Genomic DNA, 23,233 nt, shown 5'->3' with positions numbered 1-23,233 from the left:
ATGAAAACATGGGGCTGTTGTGAGGTTTGAGTCTACATATGCAAAGCATTTAGCACATAATAAGAGTGCTTAGCACATAATAAGTGTTATATAGATATTTGTTGAATAAATTCCACTTCTCAGTATCTACCTAGGGAAACACATGTGCAGCAAAAGCGTATTTAGGGATATTCATCTACAGCATTGTTTAGAGAAGTAGAAAAATGATAGAAACCACCTAAATAGCCATCAATAAAACAAGGGTGAAACAAAGTTATAGTGGCACTAAGGGATACTGCTATGAAGCAGCTAAAGAAAATGAAGTAGATCTCTATGTGCTAGCATGAAAAGATCTGTGAGAGGGCTGGTTATGTAAGAAAAAGCTAGATTCAGAATGATACGTATAGGATGAGCCTATCTAAACAAAACAAAACATACAATATTGTGTGTGTGTGTGTGTGTGTGTGTGTGTGTGTGTGTGAGTGTATGTAGAAAAAGATCTAGAAAGATACACTTCAAATAGATGTTGTTAGAGTTATCGGTGGGGAGTGTTGGGGAAAGCATGATTGGATTAAAAGTGGTCAAAATGATTTTATATTTTACAAGGCGAATGTATTTATCTGTGACTTAAGTGATTAGAAAGAATGTGTTTTTTTAAGTGTATTTATTTATTTATTGAGACAGAGCACACACATGTGAGCGGGGGAGGGACAGAGAGGTAGAGAAAGAATTCTAAGCAGGTTCCACGCTCTGCACTGAGCCCTACACAGGGCTCTATCTCACAATAGTGATTTTTGACCTGAGCCAACAAGCCACCCTGGTGTCCCAAGAATTTTTTTTTTTTAAGTTTGGTGAGGAAGTAGCCAGAAGTGACCAAAGGGAATTATCTTTTCAACAAGTTCTGAAACAGTTGGATATCCATAAGCAATTAACAAAATGGATCATAAACTGAAATGTAAAACCTAAAAATATTAAATTTCTAGAAGAAATCATAGGAGAAAATCTGATTTTTGGTTAGACAAAGATTTCTTAGATACAATACCAAAAGCACAATCTGTGCAAGAAAAAACAATTGATAGGGTGCCTGGGTGGCTCAGTTGGTCAGCATCTGACTCTTAGTTTCAGCTCAGGTCAGGATTTCACAGTTGGTGGGATCAAGCCCCTCTTTGGGATTCTCTCTCTCTCTCTCTCTCTCTCTCTCAAAATAAATAAACTGAGAAAAAAGAAAAGAAAAAACCATTGTTAAACTGGACTTCATTGTAATTAAGTTCTTGTGTTTTTTTAAAGACACTGTTTAAAAAATGAAAAGAGGGGCGCCTGGGTGGCGCAGTCGGTTAAGCGTCCGACTTCAGCCAGGTCACGATCTCGCGGTCCGTGAGTTCGAGCCCCGCGTCGGGCTCTGGGCTGATGGCTCAGAGCCTGGAGCCTGTTTCCGATTCTGTGTCTCCCTCTCTCTCTGCCCCTCCCCCGTTCATGCTCTGTCTCTCTCTGTCCCCAAAAAAAATAAATAAACGTTGAAAAAAAAAAATTTAAAAAAAAAATAAAAAATGAAAAGACAAATCAACCACAGACTTGAAGAAAATATTTGCAAATCACATATCTGATAAAGAATTTTTCATCCAGAATATATAAAGAACACTTAAATACAATAAGAAAATAAACAACTCGTGTGAAAAATAGGCAAGACATTTGACCAGATATTTCAGCAAAAAAGATAAATGGATGGCAAGATATTGAGCATCATTAGCTATCAGAGAAATGCAAAATAAAGCCACAATGATATACCAGTATACATATGTTAGGATGGAAAAATTAATAAGACTGACCTTGACAGACAACAAAAGAAAAAACAGATAAATTGTACTTCATCAAAATTAAAAATATTTGTGTATCAAAGGACTCAGGACAATAAAAATACAACCCACAGAATGGGGGAATATATTTGCAAATCATAGGCCTATAAGTATTCAGAATACATAAAGAACTTTTACAACTCAACAACAACAAAGCAAACAACCCAATTCCAAAAATAGGCAAAGCACTTGCATGGATATTTCTCCAAAGAATGTATACAAATGGGCAATAAGCACATGAAAAGATGCTCAACACCACTAATCATTAAGGAAATGCAAATCAAAACCCCCATGAGATACCTCTTCTCATCCATTAGGATGGCTGGATTTTTTTTTAATGGAAAATAATAGGTGTTGGTGAGGACATCGGGAGATTTGGAAACCCTTGCACATTGATGCTGGGAGTGTAAAATGGTGCAGCCACTGTGGAAAACAATTTGGCAATTCCCCAAAAGTTAAGCGGAGAATTACCATATGGCCCAGCAATTCCACTTCTACGTATAGACCCAAAAGAAATGAAAGAAAGGATTTCAGCAGATACTTGCACACCAATGTTCAGTGCAGCAGTATTCACAATAGCCAAAAGATGGAAAAAACACTAGTGTCCATCAACAGATGAATAGATAAACTAACTGTGGTATATGCATGCAATGGAATATTGTTCAGAGTTCAAAAAGAATGAAAATATGAGACATACTACAACATGGATGAAACTTGAAAATACTATGCTAAATAAAATAAGCCAGATAGAAAAGGACAAATGTCCTATGATGCCACTTACATAAGATACCTAGAGTAGGCAAACTCACAGAGACAGAAAGTTGGATAGAGGTTACCAGGCACTGGGGGCAGAAGGGAAAGAGGAACAATTGTTTAATGTATGGAGTTTCTCTCAGAAAGATGAAAAAATTCTGAAAATGATTAGTGGTGATGTTTGCACAACACTGTGAATGTACTTAATGCCACTTCATTGTACACTTAAAAATGGCCAAAATGGGGACACCTATGTGGTTCAGTCAGTTAAGAGTCTGCCTCTAGATTTCTGCTCAGGTCATGATCTCACATTTTGTGAGATTTAACCCCAATCGGGATTTGTGATTCCCTCTCTCTCTCTCCCTCTGCCTTTGACCCTCCCCCACTCATGCACGTGCACTCTCTCTCTCTCTCAAAATAAGTAAACTTTTAAAAAGTGACCAAAATGGTAAATTTTATGTTGTATATATTTTCCACAATAGGGAAATTAAATTAAAAAAAAAAAAAAGAATGACCTTAATATGTGGAGCAACTAGAACTCTCAAACACTGCTAATGGGAATGTAAAATAATACAACCATCTGGCAATTTTTTTAAGTTTATTTATTTTGAGGGAGATGGGGGGAGGGACAGAGAGAGAGGGAGAGAGAGAATTCCAAGCAGGCCCCCCACTGTCGGCACAGAGCCCAATATGGGTCTCAAACCCACAAACTGTGAGATCATGAACCAAGCATAAACCAAGAGCCAGATACTGAATCCACTGAGCCACCCATGCACACCTGGCAATTTTTTTTCAGTTATATATACATCGGGGCTCCTGGGTGACTCAGTCAGTTGAGCATCTGACTTCGGTTCAGGTCATGGGCTTGCTGCTGTCAGTGTGGAACCTGCTTTGGATCCTCTATCCCCTGCTCTCTGCCCCTCCCCCACTTGTGCTATCTCTCTCAAAATAAACATTAAAATATTAAGTTAAATATACATCTATCATATGACTTAGCCATTCCACTCACAGGTATTTGCCAAAAGAAATGAAAATATTTGTCCATAAAGACTTGTACAGAAATGCTTACAGCAGCTTTATTTGTAATCACCCCAAACTGGAAACAACCCAAAGGTCTATCCATAGATGAATGGATGAGCTTATTGTGGTATATCACACAACAAAGTACTACTAAACAATAAAAAGAATAAACTATTAATACATGTAACAACATGGATGAATCTCAAAATAATTATGCTGAATGAAAGATGCTAGACAAAAAGAGTACATACTTTAAGATTTCTGCTTCTTGAAAATTCTATAAAATGCAAATTAATCAATAGTGACTGAAAGCAGATCAGTAACTGCCTGGGAATGCAGGGGGAGGGGTTGGAGTGAGGTATTACAAAGGTACATGAGGGGGTGATGAACATGTTCCTTTATCTTAGTTGTGGTGATGGTTTCATTGGGTATACACATTGGTCAAAATTTGTCAAACTGTATACTTTAGAGATGTGTCCTTCATCATACGTCAATTATTCCTCAACAAAGATGCTTAAAAAATAAATTTAAGAAGGGAGTAGCCAGAAGTGGTCAGGAGAGAATTGAAGTACTAATTCACTGATTGAGTCACTACTGTGTTCTATGCACTTGATACACCATCTCTGACCCTTACAACAAACTGAAGAGTAAAGATTGTTATCCCTGTTTTCTGATAAGGAACCTGTGATTCAGAGAAGTGAATCCACTTGCTCTAGGGCACACAGAGACAGATTCAAATTGTGCCCTTTTCACTCTGCCTCACTATGTCCCATCAATGTGAGAAATGGCGTAGGCTGTGCTGTTGGTTGATTGCTGCAATTAGTTGATCAGGGAATATGAAGCATGAGAGCTACTCTTTAAGACAGGGAGTGAGGGGTTTGGACTGCTCTACTCAGAATGACTTATGACCATGAACCACTCATATGCGTCCCTTCACTCTGGCAGTCTGGGACAGGATACTGGGAATGCCTGTCTCTGTGCTCACCATAGACTCCATCTCCCATGCTCATACTTATAGAAATAGAACCACATACTATATATGACTTCATTTAATGCTAACACTGTTCTTACCACACAATAGAAAAGAGAAAGATCATTCAATATATTGTAGCGAGAAAATTGGCTAGCCATTTGGGGAAAAATAGAATTTTTTATTTATTCTATTTATCTTTGTAAACCCCAAATCAATAATCAAATATATGCTATTAAATAGAATTGAGTATTTAGCAGCTCTTTGAACTGTTAACCTTCTAAGCTTTGAACTGACAAGAAATTGCAAGAGAAAAGTTCAATAGATTTAGTTACATAAAATTATGAAAATTTGTACATAGAAAAATATAACCAAAAAGAAAATAACCATCTGGTAAAAATATCTGCCTCAAATATGACAAAAGATAAACTTCTGTGTTTTATAAAACACTCATGCAAACCCATCAGGAAAACATGTCCCCCAAAGATAAATGGGCAGATACTTCACATAAGAGGAAATGGAATGAGTAAGTAAGCATATGGCAAAACGTTCAACCTCACAAGTGATTTTTTTAAGTGCAAATTAAAACAATCACATCAGTAAATGTTAAAAATAAGTGATTACCAGGCTGAGTATTGCACGAGTATAATTGCAAGGATCTTCTGAGAAATGTTTTTGGCAATACACATACACTACTGCAGTGTTCAGACTCTTAGCATAGTTGCTCCCCCCTCCAACACTTACTGCCAAACCATTCCCATGGACAGATGCACAGATTCTCTCAAATGTGAGTCTCCAGGCCAGGTCATACACCTGAGCTCAGACCTGTGTCTATAAGACATCTCCAATCTGATGTCCCCCCTCCTCACCGTGCATCTCACACCAAAATGCCTCCTCCTTTTTCCCAGCAAATGTACCACTGAGTCACCAAGCCAGAAACCTGGGAGTCATCCTAATTACCTCTTTGTCCCTCACTCCTGCACATTCATCTTTTTCATCAGATTCTGCCAATACTCCCATTTGCATGCAGTGTCTTTTGAATCTATCCCCTTTTCCTCCGCCCCTCCCCCCAGTCACAGACATGGGTCTCACTCTTCTGTTTCTTGCTTATATCATTGAAAATAGCCCTTAGGGGCGCCTGGGTGGCACAGTCGGTTAAGCGTCCGACTTCAGCCAGGTCACGATCTCGCGGTCCGTGAGTTCGAGCCCCGCGTCGGGCTCTGGGCTGATGGCTCAGAGCCTGGAGCCTGTTTCCGATTCTGTGTCTCCCTCTCTCTCTGCCCCTCCCCCGTTCATGCTCTGTCTCTCTCTGTCCCCAAAATAAATAAACGCTGAAAAAAAAATTTAAAAAAAAAAAAAAAAAAAAGAAAATAGCCCTAACCCATCTCCTCCAAGCCACTCACACTTCCTTCAAGCCATTCTGTAGGGAGCAGAGTTATCTTTCTGAAATACAAAGTTGACTCTGTCCTTCAAATCTTTCAACGGTCCCCCATTGTACACCTACAGGCTAAAGTCCAAAATTTAGCAGCCCTCTGTGTTCCAGACTGTCTCACTACGATCTTTTCTCTGATGAGCTTCTCCAGGTTTTCTGTCCCCTCCTCCCAGTTTGCCTCTTTCATTGTAGTGTGAATTCCTTGAGAGCTGGAACTAGATCTTAATCATCCCTGCATCCCAGGTTGGTAATACTGAGCTTGACACAGAGTAGGCACTCAGTACATGTTGGGTGAAGAAATGGATTTATTCTGAGGATATCATTCGACTGAAGGAAAAAGCTTATGAAGGAAACAGTTCACTATACAGTGGTATTCACAATAAAGAAAAAGTGCAAGAAACTTAATGTTCAGCCATAGAGAACTTTTATTAATTATGGGACATCCATTTATTGGAATATGATGCAGCTGTTAAAATAATAATTATGAAGATTATGTAGCAACTCAGAAGGTATTTATTATATAATAAAAGCAGAATGCAAAGTGGTCTGTATGCTAGGACTAAAATTATGTAAAAGTATGCATGCACACAAACAGATCAGAATGAGAACAGGAAAAGGAGCAAATGAATACAGATGATGTGTTTAGGGGGTTTGGGGAGGTGCTATTTGTGATTTTCTTAAGCTCTTTCCAAATTCCCTTCATTGTTGTTAGAGTGTCTTTGTGCATAAATACAAACTGACAGAGGGAAAAATAACCCGTATACTGAAAAAGGCACTTTGATTCCCTCAAGTCCTTTGACAAGCTGTGGTACAAAAGCAAACAAACCTGCTGACCTGGGATGCAAGAGACCAGCTCCCCACCCCCACCCCCCACCCCTAACTGGCTGTGTGATCTTGATTAAGTAAAATCTGCAGATCTAGGCCTCCCCTTACACCCACCCCCCCCCCATCCTCTCTGGCTGCAATTCCTATGGTTATTCCTCACTCCCAAATCAACTCCCATCATTTCTGTTGGCTGCACCCTATCCCCCCAGTATCCTCGGACAGAAAACCTTCCATTTACTGTCTCATCACCTTCCCTCTCTCTAATCCCTACCTCTAATCAACTGCCCCTTCTTTCCAATAATACTTCATAGCATACTTTACTATGGGCCTAGTTTTAGACAGAAGAGTCCCTGCCTTCCTAGTTCACACTGTCTGGTTGAGAAGAGGCAACATTTTTTTTTTTCCCCTCTCGCACCTCTGCAGACTGCTGAGGGGTAGAGTGGAGGGTAGAGCAGAGACATGTAAAATGGGACCTCCTGAGCAATGAGCTTGACACCATGGCAGGAAGAGAACAGGCACAGGCTGGAGACTCTCAGGGATAGTATAGTAAGACTTGGCAAGGGGTGCCTGGGTGGCTCAGTCAGTTAAGCGTCTGACTCTTGATTACAGCTTAGGACATGATCTCACAGTTCATGAGTTCGAGCCCCAAATTGGACTCCGCACTGACTGTGCAGATCCAGCTTGGGATTCTCTCTCCCTCTCTGCCCCTCCACTGCTCAAGCATTCTCTCTCTCTTTCTCTCTCTCTCTCAAAATAAATAAACTAAAAAAAAAAAAAAAGACTCAGTACAATGGGTGGTATGTTGACTCAATTTATTCATTCAACAAGTATTTACCAAGTGCTAGACACAGCGCCAAGCTCTCCCTCAAGTGGCAAAGGGATTGCCCAGATGGATTAGGGCCATCTTTGTTATGGAGATTATGGAGATGCTCAGTCTAATGGAGGACAGACAAGGACACCAGTCATTACAACCCAATGTGTTAAGTGCTGCCTTTGAGTTTGAACAAAGGGCTCTGGGGTGGAAGAATGTGGGATTGACCCTGCCTGAGGGGGCTCGCAGGCTCTTGCAGCCAGAGAGACTTGAGCTGTATATATCCCCAAGGTTGAGGAGTGGGATTAGATGCCTAGAAAGGGGATTGGGCTGTTCCATGGCAGCTCCAAGCTGAGGAATCATCAGGTCCACAGGCAAGAGGCTTGAAAGAGGGAGCTTTCTGAGAGGAGTATGTTGTTTGGAGTGGCTTAAGCTTTGAGGTTTAGGATGGGGGAAGGGAGCAATGGGTGTCCAGGCGCAGTAGGTGGCAGGTAACAGGCAGAGGGACTTGAGAGACCAGGCAGGAGGGCCAAGGGCAGTTTCAAAGTAGGAAAGTAGTACGATAAAATCTAAGTTTTAGTTAGATAACCAGATGGTCTCCGATGTCTCCTCTCTTCCCTGGAGACTTTGTAAGTGCCAAACGTGTGGTACAGGAAGTTAGGAGCAAGGCGCCAAGGTTCAAGCAAGGATCCTACCCTCCTGTCCCCTTCACTCCACCCCTTTGGCCATCTGTGAGAAGCAAGAGGAAATAAAAATGTTGGTTCTTCCCAACTTACAGTATGGGCAGTTTGGCTGGCTCAAAGGTACTCGGGAAAGAGGACAGACAAAATATGCTTAAGAATTAATATTAGGGACGCCTGGGTGGCTCAGTCGGTTGAGAGTTGAACTTCTGCTCGGGTCATGATCTCACGGTTACTAAGTTAACTTAGTATGGGATGGGGCTGCTACAAAGTTGACTTTGTAACAACAGCCCTGGTTGTTACAAAGTTAACTTAGTAACAGCCTTGCATGGGGCTCCCTGCTGTCAGCTCAGGGCCGGCTTTGGATCCTCTGTTCCCCCCCCCCCCCTCCCTCGTCCCTCTCCCTCTCTCTCTCTCAAAAATAAATAAACATTTTAAAAAAGAATATTAAATCTCTATCAAAATATATTCTACTGATTATACAATTGTGTGTATGTGGGACTTCAAGTAGCCGTCCTCGAAGTCAAGGGAACACGTCGAGCGCATCTTGGAATCAGGCGACAGAAGAGGCGCTCAGCAAATACTGGTTGGGACCGCGGCAGGAAAAGAGAAAACTGCCCCAGCTTCGAGCTTCGGCCCTATGACCTCCCACCAGCAGGTGGCAAGATAGACTCCCGGGGCGCCCGGAAAGGACGGAACTGGGCGGAGCGTTTTGAGGCTCCGGCGCGCGCAGCCTCCGACCCTCTTTTCTCGCGTACCGGAAAGAGGCGGTCCTCTTTTCGTGCCTAGCGCAGCCATGGTAAGGTGGCTTCCTCGCGAGCTCTTGGGCCCATCAGCTTCCATCCTCCCGGGGCCTGGGCTACGTGGGGCTCCAGGGTTACTGCAGAGGGTGGCCGGATGGAGGGGAAGGGGCTGCAGCCAGCGGGTTGGCCCAGGCGAGCTCGAGGGCGAGGGCGAAGGTCGGCCCCGGAGGAAGCGGGGGGGGGGGGCGGGGGAGTCGGTGCCACTGGCGGGAAGGCCTCGGTCTCTGGCACGGCCAACGCCCGATCACGGATCCTACGGCCTCGGCTTTCTCAGGCCGGAGCCGCGGGTGGACAAGACGGGCAGAGATGATGGGCCCGGGGCAGGGCGGGTGGGCGCCAGGAGGAGAAGCGTTTTCTTCGTCCTTGTTTTTTTTGGCATGGCTTGACTTGGCGTAGTGTGGCCGGGTAAGCATCTGTACACAGCGTTGAGAAGCTTCCTCATTCTAAAGTGAAAGCGGCTCTCTGCTTTTGGCCTTAGAGTACGAGGGAGCAGCTGTTGGCACGTGGTTCTGCAGAGGGCAGGTTAATCTCGCATCAGACACACACCAGGCGGTTATGATGGAAAAACTTTTCTATTTGATTAGCAAGTAGAAGCACAGATTGGGTTCTTGTCCATTTCTGTTGCTGGCTGGCTCTGTGCCACAAGGTCCAACCCCTGACCATTTCGCCAGAAAGGTTTCTTAGAAGAAACAGCCTCAAGCAGCAGACACTTCTAAGCAGTAATATGAAAATACATAGAACAGTTCTCAAAGATAGTAATTAGTGTTCTCTATACAGTGAGAGGGGTGGGTGCAGTTTATGGAGCCTATAGTATTTGCTAGATAACTATGCATTTACTTCTTTGCCTTCTGGCACAGCCCTACGCTTAACACTGTCCACATTTTTCTGAAGGGGGAAACTTAGACTCCATTCTTCCAAGAAGTTATAGCTGTTCTTGAAAAAACCTGTAACCATTTTAACAGCATTGAAATCTAAAACCCTGAAATTCTCCTTCAGGCTCGTGGTCCCAAGAAACATCTGAAGCGGGTAGCAGCTCCAAAGCATTGGATGCTGGATAAGCTGACCGGTGTGTTTGTAAGTATCTTAAGGGAGACTTTCTTTTGTCCAGTGTTATGGATATATAGTTGACATGTCCAGAGGACCTATTTTATACTCCTTTATGTACCAGGCATTCCTGATTACTATATCCAGGAATTATTTGGGGACAGGACTACGGGAAGAGTATTCTTGTCTCCCCGTTTTTGAAGACCTTGTGCTACCTTAATTGCATCCTGCCTGACTCCTTAATAACTCTGCCGCCTCTGTTCCACGTAATGACATAGTACACTCACATGGACTCCTAATTCAAATGTTCTTAATGGGCCTGGTCCTGTAAAGAGGAAACATGCAATAAAGGTTTAAGTTCTGGAATAGTTTTACAAGTTTGGGACACCTCTCGTTTGCCCACACTGGGTGGGGGGGGGGCGGTGATGGATAGTCTGGTGTCTAGTTGATGGTCTCGGGACATAGGAAGTGAGTTTGAGTGAATCCCAACAATAGTTGAAGATCATTTTTTTTTTTATCATTTTACAGGCCCCTCGTCCATCTACTGGTCCCCATAAGTTGAGAGAGTGTCTCCCTCTCATCATTTTCCTAAGGAACAGACTTAAGTATGCCCTAACAGGAGATGAAGTAAAGAAGATCTGTATGCAGCGTTTTATTAAGATTGATGGCAAGGTCCGAACCGATATAACCTACCCTGCTGGTTTTATGGGTAAGTGATTAAGTGGTGGGCACTTGGTGGTGGCTCCTTTTGCTTGATCTTCCTCTCCAAAGTGGCAGTTGTATTTAATATTGGTGGGCTTTTATCAGTCACAGAAATAAAGCATGCCCTTCCCCTTCAGTTTTTACTAACATAGTGTGGGGCTGCAAAGAATCAGGAATCCTTTCTCAAAACCAAATTTTAGTTAACCTTAAATTTTATATGTCCTAAAGACAGGGTTTTAAAAGATTAGCTAGCCATCATCATTAACCTTAGGAGTTCTTGTTAGTATTTGAAATGGGAAGCATATGGGGAGTTTTTTCTTAGAGTGTTGTCGTTGTTACTCAGCATGGGGTAGTAGGGCTGTATAGTAACCTTAAACTGTTCCAATATCAGATGTCATCAGCATTGACAAGACTGGGGAGAATTTCCGCCTGATCTATGACACCAAGGGTCGCTTTGCTGTTCATCGGATTACACCTGAGGAGGCCAAGGTGAGTGTTCTAAGCAGGCTGGGTCTTCAGTACGAAGTTAGAGCCTGAATTAAGTATATGGTCTGGTCCATTGCAGTGAGGTAGGTGGATTAAGATTGCTTGCGGTCATATACCTGAAAACAGCCAGTTGACAGGTTGGTGGGGTTCTATTGTATGTGCAATCTTATGTCATGTTAGTAAAAGTCTTACTAATAGCTGTATCACAGTTCATTGCTGGGTACCTACTGATCCCCGTTTGAAGTTAACATTTTTAACAGATTGTCTTTTTTGTGGCAGAAATAAATTCCAGTTTAACTTTGGCTTTAGAGGCAAGGAAAGGGATTTCTAGGAACATTTATTAGTGCTTGAAGTATGGGTCCTTTAAGTATAAGGGACCAGAAAACCAATACTAGTCCAACCTGATTGGCCCTCTGTCATGTCTCCATTTGGTGGGTCTGGCTTTACCCTGCAGAGAGGAAAGGTGTTAATGGAGGAGACTGATAATCCTTGGGGCATTTGTTTGAGATCCAAAAAAAGATTACAGACATTGATTATTTAATCCAGTTTGTTGTAGTGGTTTTATGCAAAGTTTTAAGGCTCCTTAAATTATTGGCTATAAATGAAGGTTAATTCAATTGGGTGATTCAGCCCCTAATTTGCTTAGCTGCCTTGTTATCAGCAGGCTGGAAGGCATGTCCAGTGGCATCAAGGTGATTTGATTTACTTTGAGGAGGCCCTGGAGTGAAAATTCAACGTTGAAACCCTTCATGTGAAATATTTGTTGATTAGGTGAACTGGTAATACAATTGCAGTTTGTGAGACAAAACAATTGTGTTTTGGAAGGAGGCATTAAGAGGCACTTGTTAGGGAGCTGATGAGGGTGAGTTGCAAGAATTCAGGGGGCCTGTGAGGCTTAAGCAGCCTGGGGAAAGGAGGGTGATCAGTCCACTCAGTAGGGAGTCACCCTTGTTGTGGGGCCTTCAGTGCCTTGGACTGTAACCTGGGGTGGTACAAGGAAAACATAACAGGAAAACTGCCCTAGAGAGGGACAGTAAGGAAAATTTATGGTGGGTACGAAGTCAAGATCACCATTCTGCAGTTTGGCAAATGGCCATTCCTATGTAAGTCTGTTGCCTTCAGCTGTCAATTGCCATTTGAAGTTACTGTTTCATGTGGTGCATGTGAACTAGGAAGTTAGAAGTTACTGTTTCATATGTTACTGTTTAATACATTCGCAGAACAAGGTTACTGTTTCATACCTTCTGGGCAAAATAGAGGTTACTGTTTCATGTTCTGGGTTGGGTTAGCAACTATGAGTTTACTGTTTCATAGGTTCTAGAGCTTGGCGCATGTGAACTAAACTAAATGTGGCTAACTCCTGTGTGTTTCCAGTATAAGTTGTGCAAAGTGAGAAAGATCTTTGTGGGAACAAAAGGAATCCCTCATCTGGTGACCCATGATGCTCGCACCATTCGCTATCCTGATCCCCTCATCAAGGTGAATGACACCATTCAGATTGATTTGGAGACTGGAAAGATTACTGATTTCATCAAGTTTGATACTGGTAAGCAGCTTCTGTTATCTGGGCATTCTCTTTAAGCCCAGGTATGAGCACTGTTCTTTGCTTTTCTCTCCCTATAATGGAAGCTTAATAAAGCATTATGACTTGCACCGGGCCTGGGTACAGGGTTTTGTTTTGAACCCTCTTAGGTGATTCTGATAAGCAACCAAGGAGAAAGGTCTTCTGATGTAGTAAGGGATTGGGAAGGGGGCAACTCAAAAGTTGTAAGAAATGTGCGGGGGATGTGTAGAAAACCTTAACTGGAGAACTTCTCCAACACCCAGGTATATAGTATGTTTACTTCCAGAGGCCCAAATGCTCAGAATATTCTGGATGGCTGAGAGAGAGTCTGTTGTAAGGCACATTCTCAGATCTGTAAAGGTCTCAAAAAAGCTCCCCTATCTATGGAAATGGCTTGAGGGCTAGGCAGGAAGATGACTGAATAGCAGCCAGCCTAATTATGATACAGCCCTTAGTAATGCTGTCATCATCCTCAAAGTCTGTAACTCGCAGAGCATTGGGCTTTGGAGGAACAGTAGCAAGACATGGTGAGGACCTGGCGAGGTGGTTTTGGTGGGGCAAATCTTGGGAGAGCCCTGATAGTCCCTGCTTGGGTAACCTATCCATAGAATAGAAGTAAATTCAAATGGGAAAAAGGACTGATTTTGTTTAGGCCTATCTCTTGTCATCCATCACATTAGGTTATGAGTTTGCATGGTGCCTGGCTCTAAGCAGATTGTTTCTTCCACCTAGGTAATCTGTGTATGGTGACCGGAGGTGCTAATCTGGGAAGAATTGGTGTGATCACCAACAGAGAGAGACACCCTGGTTCTTTTGATGTGGTTCATGTGAAAGATGCCAATGGCAACAGCTTTGCCACCCGGCTTTCCAACATTTTTGTTATTGGCAAGGTAAGTTTGGGTCTCCCTTCCCTAGTCCAGGAAAACTAGTAAATGCAGGTACTGCTGGGACTGTAGCACCTGGCTCCTGGCTGGCTCTACTAATCCTGGTGTAAATCCTCTTCTGGGATGGGGATTGCACCAAGCAGGGCTGGGGCAAGCCTATGCTTTTTCAGTGTCACAAAATCATCAGGGGACCTGATCACCTTGGTTGAAAACTGGCCAGTAAGGGAATGAATATGCCTTATACTTACGTTCTTCAGTTTGTGCCTGTGGAGTTTTTTGGGGGGAAACAAGCAGTCGGCCTTGGTCACTACTTCAGTACTTCTAAGTGCTTAATTACGAAGGATATTATAGTTTGCATCTACATGTATGAGCAGTGAGTTTAATAAAGTGGCCTCTGCAGCCCAAGCACTGGGTGTTTCTGATAAAGCAGCATCTAAAAAGTGTCTGACTGTTGTTAAATGCTCTCAGGTTTCTGTTTTCTTTAAATGAGATGACAAAGGTAGTGGATGCCAAGCTGCTGATGGAGTTAGTGTGCGGTGGTTTCTGATTCTCCTTGTTTTCCCCTCCAGGGCAATAAACCATGGATTTCTCTTCCCCGTGGAAAGGGCATCCGCCTCACCATTGCTGAAGAGAGAGACAAGAGACTGGCAGCTAAACAGAGCAGTGGGTAAAATGGTCCCTAGGTGATGTGATTGGAAGTCTTTACACATAATTAAAGATTGATACAACATGATAAATTGTCTCTTTGGTGTATGTTGTGGTTTGGTTGTGGAGTTTCGTTTTAATTTACAGCTTCCCTATTTTACTTATAAAAAGCAGATTGACTCAGTCAGCCTTAGGCATTCTGTGATGTAGATCTTCATGTGTCTTTCCTTAGGCTGGGCTAGGGTGGTGGGAGGGAGAATATACCAGACTTGACAAAGAAGGAACAGTAGCTAGCCCAGGAGTGGAGAGAGCCAGGGGGGACGACCCCCACACACTGAGTGTTGGCCAGGAACTCATCTGTCCTATTGACTCTCCCTTAAAAAGGAGGGGGTGGGCTAAATGGGTAAGGGGCTTAAGGAATCTGCTCCTGAAATCATTGTTGCACCATATGCTAACTTGGATGTAAATTATAAAAAATAAGTTACAGAAGAAAACAACATGAGGCAGATGAGTAGCGGTTAAGCGGCTGACTTCAGCTCGGGTCATGATCTCATGCTCTTTGAGTTTGAGCCCCACATCTGTGGGCTCTGTGTGGACAGCCTGGAGCCTGCTTTGGATTCTGTGTCTCCCTCTCTGCTCCCCCCCCCCCCCCCCCCCCGCTCACACTCTGTCTCTCTCAAAGATTTTTTTAAAAAATTAAAAAATCTCTACCTCCTATTGCTGGGCTTCTCAATTTTAATACTACTAAACCAGGTAACTTGTAGGTGGCTGTCCTGTGTATTGTGGGATGTTGAACAGCATCCCTGGTGTCTGACCACAGCATGTTGGAGCCTGCCTCCCCCTTCTACCCGGTTGCGATTACAAAATGACTCCAGATATAGACAGTCCCTCTTACAGAGCAAAATTGCCTTGTGTTAAGAACCACCAACTATCCTACAGACAACTGCTGAATCTATCACTTTTAACCTCATGTCACATCATTCAAGCTTACCAAATCCCACTGTGACAGGTTTGGGGGAAAAAACAATTTGGACATTATCTGAAACCTCATGAGCCTGTGTAACATCACTGCATGTTTTGCTGGGCATGTGTAATGGCCCTCCCTGGTGCCCAGGTCTGTGGTCTGACAGAGAAGGAGGCTCACTGAAGATCTGTGGCTTGCAGTGCCTCCACCCCTGGCTGGGTCCTGGGCTTGGAGTCAGGAGCTGCAGAAAACTGATCTTGTTGAACTAAGCAAGGTCTGAATCAGCTAAAGGAGGGATGCCCCAGGAATCTACCACGCCAATTTGGCCCCACAGAGCTTGTCTACCGTTCACGTTGCAGACACCAAAGCCACTGACTGGGGCTTGAGAGCAGTCCAACACGGGGCCTCAAGATACCTGCTTAAGCAGGAGAAGGAATTTCTGCAAGAATGGGGTCCAAGCAAATCAAGTCGTCCAGATAGGCAGTTCTGATGAGCCAGGTCAAGCCAGGCCAGAAGTAATCTTTTTTTTTTTTTAATGTCTATTTGAGAGAGGGAAAGAGAGAGACCAAGCGAGCATGCACAAGTAGGGGAGGTGTGGAGAGAGGGGGACAGAGGATCCAAAGCAGGCTCCATGCTGACAGCACAGAGCCCTATGTGGAGCTCGAACCCCACGAACCATGAGATCATGACCTGAGCCCAAGCCGATGCTTAACCGACAGCCACTCAGGTGCCCCAGGCCAGAAGTAATCTTAAGGTGCCCCTTGAGAAACAGGCTGGTGAGACAGTGAAAGGCCAGAGAGCAGGAGTCCCTGAATACTGGTGGATTTTCTTGCTGCCACCCTGCTTGCTGCACCCGTGGTTGTTCTTTGTAGTTTTGCTGTAAGCCTCAGCTCAGCAGATGATGGAAATTATTTGGATTTTAGCTAAGGAACCAAGGCAAATGTGGGGAATGAGAGGCCTCCCAGTTGGTTCTTTCCACACGTGCAGTGGTTTCCCAGATGCTAATTGGGCAGCCATCTTGCACACTGGGGAATTAGTGTATTTGGCTGCAGTCTCCTCACACCACCAGAATTTTTTTTAACACTGTTTTTTAATGCTCCTCCACATAAGTTTATTTAAGTTTTTAATTCCAGTTAGTTAACATACAGAGTTTATTAATTTCAGGTGTACAATATAATGATTCAGCAATGTCATACAGCACATGGTGCTCATGTCATACAGCACATAAGTGCAGTCCTTAACTCCCATCACCTATTGAACCCAGCCCCCCACCCACCTCCCCTCTGGTAACCCTCAGTTTGTTCTCTATAGTTAAGAGTCTGTTTCTTGGTTTGTCTCTCTTAGTTTTTCCCTTTGCTCATTTGTTTTGTTTCTTAAATTCCACATATAAGTGAAATCATGGTACTTGTCTTTCTCTTATTTTGCTTAGTATTATACTCTCTGGCTCCATCCGTGTCATTGCAAATGGCAAGATTTCAGTCTTTTTATGACCAGTTGATATTCCCTTTTATATATATGCCACATCTTTACCCATTCATCAATTGGTAGACACTTGGGCTGCTTCCATATCTTGGCCATTGTAAATAATCCTGCTGTAAACATTGGAATGCATGTATCCCTTTGAATCAGTGTTTTTGTATCCTTTGGGTAAATACTTAGTAGTGCAATTGCTGGATCATAGGGCAGTCCTATTTTATTTTATTTTAATTTTTCTTGTATGTTTATTTATTTTTGAAGGAGAGACAGAAACAGAACGTGAGCAGGGGAGGAGCAGAAAGGGAGACACAGAATCCAAAGTGGGCTCCAGGTTCCGAGCTGTCAGCACAGAGCCCGACACGGGGCTCAAACCCACAAACTGAGATCATGACCTGAGCCGAAGTCGGACGCTTAACCAACTGAGCCACCCAGCCACCCCGTTGGCAGTTCTATTTTTAACTTCTTGAGGAACCTCCACACTGTTTTCCACAGTGGCTGCACCAGTTTGCATTCCCACCAACAGCGCACGAGTGTTCCTTTTTCTCTATATCCTCGCCAACACCTGCTGTTTCTCGTGTTGTTGATTTTAGACTTTCTGACAGGTGTGAGGTGATAGCTCATTGCAGTTTTTGATTTACATTTCCCTGACAGTAAGCAAGGATGAGCATCTTTTCAGGTGTCTGTTGGCCATCTGGAAAGATATGTCACTTGTAAATATCTTCCATTCCATAGGTTGCCTTTTAGTTTTGCTGGTTGTTTCTTTCACTGTGCAGAAGTGAATATTTTAAATGTGTTTTCTTTTTTTATATGTTAAACTATCACAGGAATTTTTTTTATTAGCAACTAGCCCTAATGTGGGGAATATTTCCATCCTAACAACCAAGTCATATGAGTGTACTTAGCCAAAGCAGCCTGTAGCCTCAGAATGAGCTATAGTTTTCCAAATAAAATGGCTTGTGTCTTCTTAGGGTTTTTGAAGCTTTCCAGTTTGATTCATAAAGTCTTATAGCTGGAGGGAACCTCAGAGATCATCTCAGCCAGGGAGGCAGACAAATGGTATAGAGATGAAACTGACTGAAGCAAGCTGAACTTTATTAGGTTTGGTTTACTTCCCTGTGCCTTCAGTGGGCTGGGCCTCATGCTCCAGTCAGAGAGCAGCACAGCACAGTTTTGAGAACAAGAAGAGTACAAACAGCTAGGATTTATGTAGGAATTTATAGTTTACAAGAGCCCTCTTGATTTTTTAAATTTATTTACTTATTTTGAGAGAGAGAGAGAGCAGGCAAGGGACAGAGAGAGAGAGAGAATCCCAAGCAGGCTCCTTGATATCACTGCAGAGCCCGACACGGGGCTCAATCTCACAAACCATGAGATCGTGACGTGAGCCAAAATCAAGAGTCAGATGTTTAACCGACTGAGCTATCCAGGCATCCCTAGCCATCTTGATTTGTTAATATCCAAATCCTGTGTTCTTGCTGCTAAACCAGATGTTACAGAAAGAATGATATCCTCCATACTGCCCCCTGACCCACATCAATCAGTTCTATACACAGTCTTCCCTATCTCAGGTCATGGCAAACTGTCTTACCAATTACACAAGCCAGACACTTTGGACATGTCCTTAATTCATCTCCTTTTCTCACACTCCACATGTAATTTTATGAGAAAACCCAGTTGCTTCTACCTTCAAAATATATCCAGATTGCATATATGGTGATATTTAGAAAGTATTGTTAATTTCTTGTGAGATAATTATGAAGTTTTTCAGAGGTACACACTGAAGTGTTTGCAGAAGAAATGACAAGCAACCTGGAATTTGCTTTAAAATAATCTAGTGAACGAGGAAGATCAACAAAACAAGATTGACTATATGCTAATAATGTTGAAGCTGGGTGATGGTTACATGGAGTTCATTACACTAGTTGCTCTACTTATGTGTATGTTTCACATTTTTCATAATAAATGTATAAAGGAACAAATAAATAGTATGGTATCTGCCCTCTCCCCCCCACCTCAAATAATATTAGACCATTTCTTTCTTTCTGTTTTTTTTTTTTTTTGAGAGAGAAAGAGGGTGCAAGTGAGTGAGTGGTAGAGAGAGGGACAGAATCCAACGAGGGGCAGAGAGAGAGAGACAGCAATAGAGAGAAGTGGGACTCATCTGAAGCAGGGCTCATGCTCATGAACCTTAAGATCATGACCTGAGCTGAAGTCATATGCTTAACCAACTGAGCCACCCAGGCACCCCAATGCTGGACCATTTCTTATCACCTGCATTGCTACCACCCTGGTCTGAGGCACCAACAACTCTTCTGTACATTACAGATTATAGCATTAGCCCCTGACTGGTCTCTCACTTCCATCTATCCCCCCTACAGTCTCAACCCAGCAGCCAGAGGGATTCTGTTTAAAGTGTGTAAGTAGGAGGCACCTGGCTGTCTTACTGGAGCACTAGACTCTGGGTCTCGGGGTTGTGAGTTTGAGTCCCACATTGGGTGTGGAAATTACTTAAAAATAAAATCTTTAGGGGCACCTGGATAGCTCAGTCAGTTAAGCGTCTGACTCTTGGTTTTGGCTCTGGTCATGATCTCATGGTTCGTGAGTTTGAGCCCCGCATCAGGCTCTGCACTGACAGCATGGAGCCTGGAGCCTGCTTGGGATTCTCTGTCTCTCTTTCTCTCTGTCCCTCCCCAGCTCCTGCTCACTCTCTCTCTCAAAATAAAGAAACATTAAAAAATAAAATCTTTAAATAGTAATAACAATTGGGGTGCCTGGGTGGCTCAGTTGGTTAAGCGTCCAACTTCAGCTCAGGTTGTGATCTCATGGTTCATGAGTTCGAGCCCCATGTTGGGCTCTGTGCTGACAGCTCCAAGCCTGGGGCCTGCTTTGGATTCTGTGTCTCCCTTTTTCTCTGTTTCTTTCTCTCTCTCTCTCTCAAAAATAAATAAAGATTAAAAATAAATAAATAAATAAATAAATAAATAAATAAATTTAAATAGTAATAATAATTTAAAAAAATAATAAAGTGTGTGAGTCAAGTCAGGTCACTCCTCCAAATGGCTCCCATCTCACTCAGACTAAAAGCCACAGTTACGAGGCCCTATGAAGCACCCACAATCTGGCCTCTCACCTCACCTCCTACTACTCTCCTGCTGGCTCAATCTGTTCTACCCACACTGGCCCCTTGCTGTTTCTAGAACATGAAAGTTAATTCTCCTCTCTTAGCATCTCTCATTGACTTCATTTTTTTTTTTTTTTTTGGTTACTTATTTTTGAGAGAGACAGTGAGCACAAGCCAGGTAGGGGCAGAGAGAGAGAGACACAGAATCTGAAGCAGGCTCCAGACTCTGAGCTGTCAGCACAGAGCTTGACGCAGGGCTCAAACTCATGAATGGTGACATCATGACCTGAGCTGAAGTCAGACGCTTAACTGACTGAGCCACCTAGGTGTCCCTCACTGACTCCATTTTTATGTATGTGGTTTATATTATGAACATTTTCGAATATACAGAAAAGCCAAAAGAGTAGTACTATGATCATCCATATAGATACCAGCTAGATTGAATAATTAACATTTTGTCATATTTACTTTATTTCTGTATGTAGGCATACACACAGACACACACATTACTCTGAACCCTTTGAAGGTAAGTTGCAGACATCATGACCTCAGGTTCCTAGTGCCAAGAGATGGCAGGGGCTGGCTCTCAGGGGGCTCCACCAAAGCAGTTAATTTCCATGTTGCCTTGGGTATAAACTAGATACTAAAGAGAGATGCTGTCTTTTCGGATAGAACTTTCCCACGCCAAATCAAGAGAATCCACTTATCTGCCTAGATTGTTGGGCTCAGAAAAGTCCCCAAACCCAAAGATCTAAAGTTCAAAGAGAATGAAAATTAAAAGGTTTGATGTGCTCAGGCTGGAGTTTTTGGGTTGATTTTTCTCTACCATTTTGGCTTTTGAAAATGTCATACTCTTTAAACAATAAATAATAACAAAGAATGTTCCCAAGAGGCAACAGACATCATTTAGTAATAACAGTAATAATAACAACAGAAAGAAGAAATTTTCCAAGAGCTAACAGCTTTTCAGTTTATCCCTGGGGCTTTCCTAGGGATATACTCATGTATTTTTCTTAGCTTTTCTAGCAATGGTGAACACGTGTAATCAGTGGTGTGTTGGTAACTGTTTAATAACCAACTCTCTAAAAAAATGTGTACCTACAGGCACCTGGATGTCTCAGTTAAGCGTCTGACTCTTGATCTCGACTAGGGTCTTGATCTCAGGGTTGTGGGTTCAGGCCCTGTGTTGGGTTCCACGCTGGGTGTGGAGCCTACTTTAAAAAAAAGTGTACCTATACATGTACATAGGTTTATTATGTTTTACTGATATAAAGGATGTATAACACAATTTACAAATAATAATGAAATAGGAAATAATCTTTATCGTGATTTCCATATATTGCTATAGCCAGTTGGATCTCACGGGATGCTGTCATTGACTTTTGCCAAATTCTCATATCCATAGCAATCTGTGGTTATGGGGGTGCCTGGCTGGCTCAGTCATGACAAAGAGTGTGTGACTGTTGCTCTCAGGGTTGTGAGTTCAAGCCCCATTTTGGGTGTAGAGATTACTTAAATAAATAAAACTTTTAAAAAATCTATGGTTCTGGTTGCAGTCAACAAAGAAATGTAGTTCTGACCAAAGTGTTGTTATTTGTTTTTTTTTTTCCAACGTTTATTTATTTTTGGGACAGAGAGAGACAGAGCATGAACGGGGCAGGGGCAGAGAGAGAGGGAGACACAGAATGGGAAGCAGGCTCCAGGCTCTGAGCCATCAGCCCAGAGCCCGACGCGGGGCTCGAACCCACGGACCGCGAGATCGTGACCTGAGCTGAAGTCGGACGCTCAACCGACTGAGCCACCCAGGCGCCCCTATTTCTTTATTTTAAGAGAGAGAGAAAGAGAGAGAATGCAAGCGTGCAAGGGGCAGAGAAAGGGAGAAACAGAATCCCAAGCAGGCTCTGCACTCTCAGCACAGAGCCCGATGCGGGGCTCGAACCCACAAACCATGAAATCATGACCTGAGCCAAGATCAAGAGTCAGACGCTTAACTGGCTAAGACACCTAGGTACTCCCATTACCTTTGCATTTAATATAATTTACTTCATTGTAAATTTGTATATTAACATTTAAATATAATTTTAATACTTATATATTTTTGCATTTCTAATAATAATGGCTGTTTTTAACAAGTGGCTCAGAAAATTCCTAAAAATTTAACAATTGGCTCTTGTGAGCTGGTATGAGCCAGCTCCAGCACACTATGTGGGCTATGCTGTGAGACTCAGCTGGCTGCCCTGGTCCTGTGGAGTGTACCTCCTCACTGTCTTTACATGTGCCCTCCTTCTCCATCCTCTTGGTCACTTGTGCCATGGGTGACTTCCTCTGTTCCCACCCAAATCTCTCTACCATACACCCAATTCCTAGAGCCCAGTTTGAATTGTGTCCCTTTGTCTTCAAAACTTCTTGTTCAGGGGCACCTAGGTGAATCAGTGGGTTAAGTGTCTGACTGTGGCTCAGGTCATGGTCTCACAGTTCATGGGTTTAAGCCGTGCGTTGGGCTCTATGCTGTCAACACAGAGCCTGCTCTGGATCCTCTGTCCCACTCTCTCTCTCTCTCTCTGCCTTTTCCTCACTCTCTCTCTTTCTCAAAAATAAATAAACATTTAAAAAAAAAAAAAAAACACCTCTTAGGGCACCTGGGTGGCTCAGTCAGTTAAGCATCAGACTTTGGCTCAGGTCATGATCTCACAGTTCTTTGGTTCAAGCCCTGGGGTCCGGCTCTGTGCTGACAGCTCAGAGCCTGGAGCCTGCTTCGAATTCTGTGTCTCCCTCTCTCCCTGCCCCTCCCCCACTCATGCTCTATCTCTCTCTGTCTTTCAAAAATAAATAAACATTAAAAAAATAACTCTTGGTCAAACACACTGTTTGTAGAATCAGGTCCAAATTCCTTGGGCTTTTTGCAAGCCCTCCTCACTGCGGTCTTAAGCTATTTTCTCAATAGAAGGACAACACAGTAGTTCCCAACTCCCGGGTCTCTAGTCACCACAACTTCTTTCTTGGACATCAGACCCTCATAGTCACCTGCCACCCAGACATCTCTTAGGTGGTCCCCAAACATCTCAAAATCAGCATGTCCCAAATAGACTCCCACCCTCACAGTGTTTCTATTTCTGTAGTCCCTGCTTTTCTCTCTTAGACCTTCAAATTTACATTGTTCCCATCTCTCTTCCTATTATTTTGGTGCTTTTTTCTTCCAGGAACATTTTTCCCCATACTCA

General features: G+C 43.1%; 1 protein-coding gene across 1 annotated transcript; it reads left to right on the top strand.

Annotated features, from left to right (window-relative positions):
- The first annotated feature begins 9,063 nt into the window (after window positions 1-9,063).
- RPS4X (ribosomal protein S4 X-linked) lies at window positions 9,064-14,539 on the top strand. Its single transcript, XM_045471242.1, has 7 exons — window positions 9,064-9,122; window positions 10,123-10,200; window positions 10,699-10,879; window positions 11,264-11,361; window positions 12,733-12,904; window positions 13,655-13,812; window positions 14,376-14,539. Exons 1-7 carry the CDS (start codon window positions 9,120-9,122, stop codon window positions 14,475-14,477), a joined length of 792 nt encoding a protein of 263 aa, XP_045327198.1. The 5' UTR covers window positions 9,064-9,119; the 3' UTR covers window positions 14,478-14,539.
- The last annotated feature ends 8,694 nt before the right edge of the window (window positions 14,540-23,233 follow it).

Source organism: Leopardus geoffroyi, chromosome X, assembly GCF_018350155.1.
Source record: "Leopardus geoffroyi isolate Oge1 chromosome X, O.geoffroyi_Oge1_pat1.0, whole genome shotgun sequence".
NCBI classification, from domain to species: Eukaryota; Metazoa; Chordata; class Mammalia; order Carnivora; family Felidae; genus Leopardus; species Leopardus geoffroyi.
Note: the sequence above shows the minus strand (reverse complement) of the source record. Positions and strands in the feature narration are given on the sequence as shown.

Bases quoted from the DNA above. Each gene is read 5' to 3' on its own strand.
- RPS4X (XM_045471242.1), top strand. The intron at 11,362-12,732 runs GTGAGTGTTCTA...GTGTGTTTCCAG, and splicing joins TTACACCTGAGGAGGCCAAG to TATAAGTTGTGCAAAGTGAG. The intron at 13,813-14,375 runs GTAAGTTTGGGT...TTTCCCCTCCAG, and splicing joins ACATTTTTGTTATTGGCAAG to GGCAATAAACCATGGATTTC.